The sequence below is a fragment of the Balaenoptera ricei genome, chromosome 11, assembly GCF_028023285.1.
Source record: "Balaenoptera ricei isolate mBalRic1 chromosome 11, mBalRic1.hap2, whole genome shotgun sequence".
Lineage (NCBI taxonomy): Eukaryota > Metazoa > Chordata > Mammalia > Artiodactyla > Balaenopteridae > Balaenoptera > Balaenoptera ricei.
Window position 1 is genome coordinate 40,537,429 of NC_082649.1, and position 10,237 is coordinate 40,547,665.

The 10,237-nt window shown below is 43.2% G+C and overlaps 1 protein-coding gene across 1 annotated transcript in view; it reads left to right on the forward strand.

Moving 5' to 3' along the window:
• The window catches only part of NUDT3 (nudix hydrolase 3), a 120,649-nt gene extending 110,719 nt beyond the window's left edge, over positions 1 to 9,930 (forward strand). Inside the window, exon 5 of the mRNA XM_059938900.1 lies at positions 2,075 to 9,930. Coding sequence (XP_059794883.1) covers positions 2,075 to 2,253 — 179 coding nt within the window. The 3' untranslated portion in view covers positions 2,254 to 9,930. The remainder of the gene's footprint in view (positions 1 to 2,074) is intronic.
• Positions 9,931 to 10,237: the final 307 nt, after the last annotated feature.

Here is a 10,237-nt window from a genome sequence, read left to right on the forward strand (position 1 = left end):
GTAAGAATGCAATAAACTTAAGTATAAATAAATTCAGTGGGGGGATATTAAAAATAGACTCCTTGACAGCCGGTGCTGGGGCCTGAAAAAGAGACAGAGGTGAGTGGTGTGGCTGGCCCTGTCCTCAGAGTACTCTGTCGGGTGGGAGTCACACACTTGTGATGCTAATTTTTAAGGTACCATTGCTCTATTAATATCCAAACAAGCCTTTCACCTGTACTCCCACTGCTGAGAATTGACCCTGATGAAACAATCTGAAATATGGGAATAAGCCTATGAGCCTTCCTTCAGATGAGCCTTTTTCAGATGAAAAATTGAGTCTTAAAATGTACAGGTCAGCAAATGTTAAGTGATCTAAGGTCCATTCATCTGATGGAACGTTAGGCAGCTGTTAAACGCATACTTACGAAAGCTCTACACCATGGGAAAGTGCTTATGAGATCGTGTTGGTGACTGAAAACAGGGTATAGAATTGTATATACACTAATTAGAACTACATTAAAATATGAATTTGAAGTGAAAACAAAGATGAGGTACTGGTTTTCACCTAAAGAATTGGCAATGACAAACAAAAGTTAACAGCGCTGGCAGGAGTGTGGTAAGACTGACATTCCAACACACGAAAGCAGGATTGGGGATCGGTACATCCTTCTGGAAAGCTGTTTGATAGTATCACAAGCCCTATAGTGTTCAGATTTTTTTTAAAGTGTAGCATTATTTTTAATAACTAAAATTGCAGACTGTTGATGTCCAATGATAGGGAAATGGTTAAGTGAATGACATTACATCCATGCTAGATATTACGATGTAATGCAACCATTAAATGTCATACTTTTACAACAGAGAAGAATGCTTAAGAAACAATGTGAAGCGGAAAAGAAGCAACAACAACAACAGTAATAGTAAAGCAAACTCTTACAGCATGTACTCTGTCCCAGGTATTGTTCAAATGCTTTACATATTAGCTCTCACAACAGACTTGAGAGATAGGCACTATTTATTATCTCTATTTTATAGATGAAGAAAGTGGGGCACAGAGAGGTTCAGTAACTTGCCCAAAGCTGTGCAGCTCATTAGAGCCATTGATGTGATTGGAGCCCAGCATACTAGCTTCAGTGTCCATGTTCCTTACAACAGCACTGCATCAGGGCCTCTGAGGATTCCGAGCACCTTAAAGCATGATCCCAATTATAGTTGCTCAAATAACTGTGTCTTTTTCAAATAAGATGAAAGAAAAGCAAATGCACTAAGGTATTAAGAGTAGTTACTTCTGGTTTATAAGATTACAGGTAATTATCTTATTTATGCTTTCTTCTGTTTTCCCAATTTTAACCAATGATCTTTTGTTATTTTTGTAAGAGAAAAAATAATGGAGGATTTTAAAACATGCATTTGAAAAAAAAATTTAAATACACTGAAAAGTTAATAATTGTGTTGAGATTATATTTTCCTCTTTTTGAGAAAATATTTTCTTTTTTGTAGATATATCACTTTATACAAAAATTTTAAAATAAATAACTGATTACAAGTCAGCCATCCTGGTAATTCTGGAAGCTGATGCTCATGTCTATTTTTTCAGGAGATGGGGATGCTGGTGGGCTTCAGGCACTTATGTACAAGCCGAGGAAGGCTCAGAGGCCCAGGAGCTCAAGAGGAAATCACTAGCAGTGGTTCTCTTTAGAGGGCAGGTTTCACACAATTACTTTCAGCTCTTCAGTTTTCAGGTTTCTTACCTGTTTTCTGCATTAGGCATTTGTGTAATATTTGAAGCATATAAAGTGTGCTTGCATCACCCTTGTAAGAAAAGAAAATAAGGAAAAATAGATTTACATGTTTTTTAAATGTTGATAACCATCGTGGTCATTTTGTAATGTGTAGAAATATCAAATCACTATGTTGTACGCCTGGAACTAACATAGTGTTGTAGGTCAGTTATACTTCAATTTAAAAAAGAAAAGAGAAACATTGATAACCATTGCTTCCATGTTTTTTTCTACATTTTCTCAAAAGTTTTAGGGTCAGAAACCTGCTGCTTTCCTTTTGTACTAATTTCTTTTTCTCTCTGCCTCGACAGGAAGGAAGCGGGAATGGTTTAAAATAGAAGATGCCATAAAAGTGCTGCAGTATCACAAACCGGTGCAAGCATCGTATTTTGAAACGTTGAGGCAAGGCTACTCAGCCAACAATGGCACCCCGCTCGTGGCCACCACTTACTCAGTTTCTGCTCAGAGCTCGATGCCAGGCATCAGATGACTGAAGATTTCCTATAAGAGAAATGGAAATTGGAAACTAGACTGAAGTGCAGGTCTTCCCTCTCACCCTTGCTCTTTCACCTCTCCTCACAGGCCTCCTCTTTCAAATAAGGCATGATGGGCAGCAGAGAAAGGGTTTATTGATAATGTTGCTGTTTGGTGTTAAGTGATGGGGCTTTTTCTTCTCTTTTTATTGAGGGGGTGGGGGGTGGGTGTGTAATTTGTCAGTACTTTTGTGCATGATCTGTCTCTCCCTTTTCACACCCCTACAATTCTCTAAAGAGGCAAACAGCCTTCCTTCTGCCTTGGATTCTGAAGTGTTCCTGTTTGTTTCATCCCAGCCCTGGCCAGATTTTTTTTTTTTATTAAAAGATACCGATGTGAGATGAAATCCTTCAACAGTTTGTCCTGTAATGTGCTGTTAAGTCCAGTAGGTTGGTCACTTTCACTGCAGGATACATTTATCTACACATTATATACTGAGCATATAATATGTAAATAAATGACTTTTAGAAGAGGGATTTAACTGTTTAATTTTTCAGAGTTTTGTTTTTTAAATTCAGGGTGTTTCTGAAGTGGAGAGCCTCACAATTAATTTACTTTTTTGTTTCTGATGCCAGTGGCTAGGTAAAGTTCCCTGTCCTCTCTCTTTTCCCCAGTCATCGACTGTAGTTATATAGGGTATGGGAAGAGTTTAGCTACCTTCATAGTGCTCCCAGGACTCATGGCCTTCTCTTCTCGAAGCTGTGTTTCCATGCCAAGAAAGAAACAGGAAGAAACCTATTTTCTTTTTTATTACCAAGCCAGGAGCAAATGGCCTCAGCTCAGATCTGGAGAAACAATGCTAGAAATTGAATTCCTCCCTACATGTTGACTATAGGGATTTGAACTGGATTCTTGGGATTACTATCTAAAAAACTGGAGCGTCGAGCACTGTTTCTATCCTGCTGGTTTGGAGTTTTTTCCGTAATGCTACTTACCGCCGACAAAGGCCTCTCCCCCTGTGCATCCATGCCTTACACCGTGCTGAACTGGATATTGTCCTTGTGCTCTGAAGCATCCAGCTGTACTTGGCAAGTGCAGCTGTACAGTCCTGTCCCCGTTCTGGGTAACCATGTTACGTTCCTGAAAAGTACACAGGAGGAAAATTCAGATGTTTGCTTGTCTTTGTAATGTTATAGCACTTGTAATTGCACCATGGAGCATGCTCAGAAATATTAAATATGTCTCCCACTGGGATGTGAAAGGTCCATCGTCCGCTGAGAAGTGGTATGGGAGAATGCTTAATCATTTATTAGAACAGCAACATAATGCATTGGCTCCCTGCAAACTGTCTTGTTGGTTTTTGATACAGGTTTGATGCTGGCTTCATTTGCCAATTGTGTTGTTTAGTTGAGAAGTATGCAGAAAAGGGTCTTGAGACCGGGGCTGGGGGTGGGGGGCACTGATCAATCCCTGGCTTGGGACAGGAGTTTGTTGCTATACTCTTAGTGGCATCTCCTTTGTCAAAACATAGCCAAGATGTGAAATTAAAATCGTAGTTCTCTTTATTTAAAAATTCTAATAAATACTCAAACTTTGAAAAGCTTTTGCTCTTCCCTCCCACTAAAAGAAATGTAGTATCTGGTAGGCCTGTGTCATTTAATGTTCAGTGTTTTAGGGGACATCAGTTGATGAACTTAAATTTTTGCTATCTATTCTCGGTTTGCATATTATCTCCCAGTCTTAAAAACACAGAGCCAAAAAGCAGTGCCGGCAGTTTCCTTAGGATACCGCTCTACCTCTGGGAAAGGAATCCTGTCCCTAAGTAAGGGTCCCAGTGGATAGAAAGCACCATGGGATTTGAATCTAAATGCCAACTCACTGTTCATGTGTCCTACTTAAAAACGAACACACTGCTGCTTATTACCTGATTTAGAGCATTCTGAGGTTCTGTGCAAATAAATAAAGGGGACAATAAAATCAGTTCAGCTCAGCACTAAATGGAGTCCCCAAAACAGAATCTTCGAAATAAATTCTACCTTTATGACATAGATTGAAAGAGCTTTGCAGGAAAACGATTAGTACTCTTGAAATAGGAACTGCATTGTTAATAGTAATTTGTGCAGTTTTGAGTGATCTGAAGATGCTTTCACTGGGCTGGTATAATAATACACTACCCTACAAAGTCCTGTTTGGATTGTTGTTGGCGTCTTTGGGTCAGGAAAGTGAACCGTGCCAAGAAGTATTTGTCAGTGACATGAATGGATCCCATTAATGCAGTTAACTGGCGAGGTTGTGCTGATGCTTCCTTAACTGACAAAAGGAGGCTTTGTCCAACACCAGAATTGTTGAAACTGGTGCAGTTATCTGTTGCACTGGGATTCTGGTGAGCAGGGGTTGGTGTTTTTCCCTCCCTGGCACCATAAACACCATGGCTATCTCCTGACGTGTAGTCACAGCCCTTTTGTGCTACATTACTTAAACGTATGGTTGCAGTAACCTTTCTATCTCCCCCAAAGAAAGCAAGGAAAAACAGAGGAAAGCTCAAAGTTTACCCTACTTGCAGAATATTTCGACGACACTGATTTGCCATTAATTCTGCAAGTACTCGCCTTATTCAGGCTTGGCAGAAACAGGTTCCTGTGTTCAGGGCAGATATAAAGTCTCTTTCTCACAGTGAACGGGCATGTCTTAGATTCTGGTTATTACCAGAGTGCCCATCAGAGTCCTCCATACTCAGGATGGAGAAAGATAGCAATGGCTTTTTTTTTTAATTAAAATTTGTTTTTGGTTTATAAATTGCAGCCCTTGGGGAAACAACAGTGAGATCATGCCATTTTTTTTGGACCAGGACTTTGTGTGAGTGAGTGAGTGTGTGTGTGTGTGTGTGTGTGTGTGTGTGTGTGTGTGTGTGTAAGAGAGAAAGAGGACTACCAGGAGTCAGCCGCGTTAGGTTTTCTGGTAGCCTCTCAGAACAGTGCAGCCCGTGAAAGAGGAGTCTTGTTTTTTCTCATGGTAAACATAACAGGATGGAAAAGTTACTGAATTGACTGTTTTATTTTTACAAGTGTCTGCTGCCCCATCTGCCCTGCGAGGAGAGGGTTCCCTCACTGCTGAGTCTGAGCTGAGGCCATCTGGAGGGATCAGAGAGTGTGGGAGTATCACCCCGCTAAGGCTGAGCAAGGCCTAGAAGGTGGCTTCGCTGCAGGATTTCCGCCCTCTGCATTGCGTTGCCAGTGCTGTGGAAAGCAAGGCACTGGAGGCCTTGCTTCCCGCAGCCTCTGGGGAGCAGAGTGGGTCACTGCCCTCTGAGAGTGTTTGCAGTTTTTTGTACACTCTTGCTACATAGTCAAGTTCCTTCATGGCAGAGAAATATTTTCTGTTTCAGTGTTAGGAGTCAGCCCATGTAAAGTCTCTTAGACTTGCTTAGAAGAAAAAAAAGTCACCTTTTGTTTTTAGAATTCAAGGAGGAAGAAGTTCCCCATAGAACCACACTTCCTCCTTCTGCTTCCCCTTTCTCTTCTCCACGTACAGTGCTCATTGGGGGCTTCTTCTAAACCTCTTCAACAGCGGGGAGTAATCGGTCTTCTGATGGACATGGATGTGCGTTTCACACCTTGTACTTAACATATTTGTCATTTCCGTCTAGTGCTGTGTTAATACCTTTGTTGATCTCCCCACCTGATCTTTTTTTTGAAACAGCTTAGCCTGAGCCATATTTTTTTCATTTACAAAAAGGATTTAATAACCACAATGTGATTTTTGTCACAACTGTATGATTTTTAATATTTCTGAAGTGTTCTCTAAGCCCATCCTAGTTGAGAGTGAATTTAGCATTAGAAGAAATACCTGGAGAAATCTCCACAGTGGGATGAATTTTTGCTTAAAGAGAAATGAGAGTTTGATAATATAGCTCCATCCTGGTCCCACCTGCATTTCACATCCACATCTTTACAAAAAATAGGAGACATGCAGGATAGTCAACTCAAGCATTTCTAGGGAGAGGAGATTGTTTAATGGTGATTAAATAATGCAGATGGCTCTTTGAGTTCTTATTCTTGAAGACTCTAAAAGAAGTCAGACCTGAGGCTGTGCAGTTTATACTGCCCAGTTGGGGTGGCGGTCGTTTCTTCTGAGCACTGCTGGGATGGAACCTATTTCCCCAAGGCTCTGCAGCTGTCGACCTTAGTGGCGTCAGCCTTGCTCCATCAGGGCACCCCCCCCCCCCTCACTTGAGGTAGGTGGGAAAGCACCCCAGAGTCAGCCTCTGCACTCTGGGGTGAGCTTGCAACAGAGACCACACCATCCAGAAGAGCTGTGTATTCCACGTCACCCGACATGTCACCGAAAGCAGTAAGACATTTGAGATTATCAAGTAAATTGTGAATTGCTAAATACTGCAATCTATAGAATATACTACATCAGGTTGACTTGAGGTCATCACAGGCCCTGGGAACCTGCTTTTAGGCAGGCTCTCCTTTGGAAGCCAGGAGCCTTCCACTCCTGTCTCTGAAAAGGCAGCTTCACACTTCGACAATGTTTTTGCATTAGCTTGATAACCTTTCAGGGATGGGTAAAGCCTAATCAAGACATTTAAAAAATGATACCTCTCACCTTCAGAGTAATCCAATAGTTTGTCCTCCTAATCCCCTTAAAAATTAATAAATAAAAAGAGAAATAAAGAATCCCATTTGGTGTTGATTCTAACAGATTCCTTGAGCTGAGGCTGGCAGTCACGTGATTTGATTTTGTGTGTCTACTACATGAAGCTTTTGAAGTGAAAAGGGCATGTTTCACCCCTAAATCTTTGTTGATAGTGATGATCTGTGAGCCTGAGCTTGTCCTAGAAAATGAGACTGTCCACCTGGCAAGGGGAGCACAAAGGAAAGCCTCCTTAACTCAGAATTGAGCACAGCAGGAGGGCCTCTGCGGAAGAAGGAAGTGCTTTTGGCTGAAAAAGCAAGATTAATATCTAGAAGGTGGCGAGTCATTGCTTCTGTTCCTCCAGCAATTAGGTTGTTTAATTAAATAGGTTTCCTTCAGTTTACATTCCCAGTTCTTAACCCCAAACAGGGGCCACTAGAACAGCAAAAAAAAAAAAGGCATTTAACCCCCTGGAGATAGGCTTTAAAAGATACAAAAGCAGCAGCCTTGTCATTTTCCAGGTTCATCACCATTTTGATGTGCTGCCTGTCCTTCCACCCCCACTGCAGCCAGGCCAGATGTGAAGATTCTATTAATATTTGAGTTGGGGAACATAAATTCTGGTTCTGGAACAATTACCTACTAAATTGCTCACCATCTGTGGACATTATCCATGGGATGCGCCTTTCAGGGAACATTTCAACAATACAGTAAAATCACTTTTCGGGGCTTGAGGCCCCAGTCAGGCATTAAGATCAAAATCTTAAGTCTTTGGAACTTCTCAGGAAGAAAGCAAGATACCCATTCCCAATGCTGTGCCTTGAGACTGGACTCCCCTGTCTGTAGAGTGGGGTGGAGTGGCTCACCTTCAGGAAGTCATTTCTCCATTGAGGTTGACTGCAAGTCCTTACAGGAAGTAATACTGATATGAGCCTGCGCACCGCAGACACAAACCTGCCCTTTTGCCTCCTCCCACGTGACTGAGAGCATTTTTTGCTCAGAATCCAAAGGGATTCTCTCCTACAAAATCCAGTTTGGTTTCGCCTCTGAGAACGTCACCCTTTCACTCACCCGTTCATGGACGTAGATGTGCTGCTCAGGGCACAGATTCACGAAGGAGTCTAGGGCCCAGCAGTTGCATAGTGTTGCATTTTGTAGTTAGAAAAACAGTTGGTCCACTCTATTATAAAAGAGACACTGTGGGGGTGCAGTTTTATAAATGTCAGGTCTGTTTTTATTGTCTCATGGTCTGAAAACATTCAAACTGATTTATAATTGAAGAAAAAGTTGGTGGTTAAAATAAAATGTCAGTTAGTGCATCTATCTTAAAGATAACTACCAGTGTATACCATGTGTTTAAGGAAGTAGGAGCATTTGAGGATGTTGTAAAAGTAAAGCAGGTATCTCTGGCCTACCCAAGTGTTTCAGAGGGAGGACGTGGAAGCCCATTAGTAGCATCTTTATACTTGACTTTGTATAAAGAGTCCAGTCTTTATTTCAAGGACCTTTTTCCCATCCTACCCAATCACCTTGGTAGGGGATGGGGTCTAAGGAAGAAGCAGTGAGGCCCCAGCTCTATTTGCTGAGCTACAGGGTATGATCTCCAAACAGCATAAGGCGTATTTGAGGGGTTTCCTAACTCTGCTCACCTCCACTCCACTCATCTACCATCAGCACCAGAAGGGTTAAACTCCCTGGGACCATTCCAGTTCTGAAACAGATGAACTAGAGGTGCTTCCAAACCCTGTCTTCGCAAGTGTATCACGCAGGTGCAGTCTCCCTTTGGCCAAGTTCAACAGGTGTTTCCAGGGAACCCTTTGGATGGAGGTAAAGTAGCCAAGATGTATTGAGTTTAACTTTTTCTGAAGGACAAAGTCTTTGTCCGTCTCCCCTCATGTTTTAGCTGAGGCCTAAATGACCAAGTCTCCAGAACTGAGACAGAGAGCCAGGGGCCCCTGTACCCAGGGACCAGTCCCCTGGGGATCTCACAGACTCAAACCAGACTATTCTGATTCCACCGGAACTCCGCTGCTGTCCCCTTCCATCAGGACCACCCAGAAAAGCGAACAACTTAGCCTTTCCACCCCTAGGTCACCTGGTTCCTTGGTGACCATTCTGCAGAGTGAGAATGGATCACCTGTTTAGGCAGTGTGCTGTATATTTGTAGAAAGGGTAGAAAGTGGAGTGGCCAATGGGCTGAGTACTCATCCTTGGAGAGGGTAGCAGAATAACCCCAGATGAGCTCAACAAAACCCCAGGGAATCCAAGGAAAGGCGCTCGTGTGGGAGGAGGGGTTGGTTATGGTCCCTTAACCTCTTGGGACCTTCCACAACTGGGGTTTGGAATAACATCGCCCTTACCCCTATCCAAATGTGCTCCAGGACGTAGGAGCTCCTGACCCAGGGGTGCATGGTCTTGTTTTCCATTTTTTCGTTTGCAAAACAACCTTGCTTGGTATTGTATGGAAAAGCGAGTTTTCCTCCCTGCCCACTTGGAGCCGCCTGCCCAGGCCTGGCTTCTTCCCTAGTCTCTCAGTGCTCTTAGGAGCTGAGGGGAGCAGAATGGGTCCAGAGGAAGTGGAAGGAAACTGAGTTTTCCTGCATCCCTTTCTCTAGGAGGCTGTTCTTAGGCTTCCTTCATACCTCTCTTTCCCGTGGGGGCAGGCGGGTTGTGGAGGAGGGCTGAAAAGAAAGTCCAGGTTTGGGTCTGAGACAGGTGCACAGCAGATGCAAGTCCCCCTTTCCCCCCTTTAATAGCCAGCCAGCCATGTGTAACCATCCCCTTACTAAAGCATCCCCTCATGTGCGCCGGCAGCAGAGGACAGCAAAGCCCTCCCCCATAGTCTAGCTGGAGCTCTGGTACTATCCCTAAAATCCCACCACCCCTATATCCGACTCCTTTTTATAAAAACAAATGCTTAAACCTGTGAGTGTGCTGTTCCTTTCTATGTGTTAATCAGTTTCTTTCCACTTGAACTGTGTGGGAGGGAAGGGCATTGGAACTGTAGGTTGTAATATTGTGCCAACCAATAAAAACCAGTATTTCACACACATCCCTGCTTAGTGTCTGGTTTCTTTCTAAAAGTTTTCCTCGAGTCCTTCTCATCAGTCTTCTTTTGATTTTACCACCACCCTCTGCTGGACTCTTGAGAGTTGCCCCAGAGGTCAGAGGTGGCCGCATGGAAGATTTGCTGTTCAGAGAATTCAAGTAAGGAATGAAGTGAAGCCCAGGCAGGTAGTGAGAGTCAGTGCCAGGGAGCCCCCCGCAGACACCCAGTGCTTCACTAGGAGCCCAGAGGGGCGTGAGGGGACAGAGGTGAGCCACATCCAGGACAACAAGGGAGCACAACAAGGGGTGCC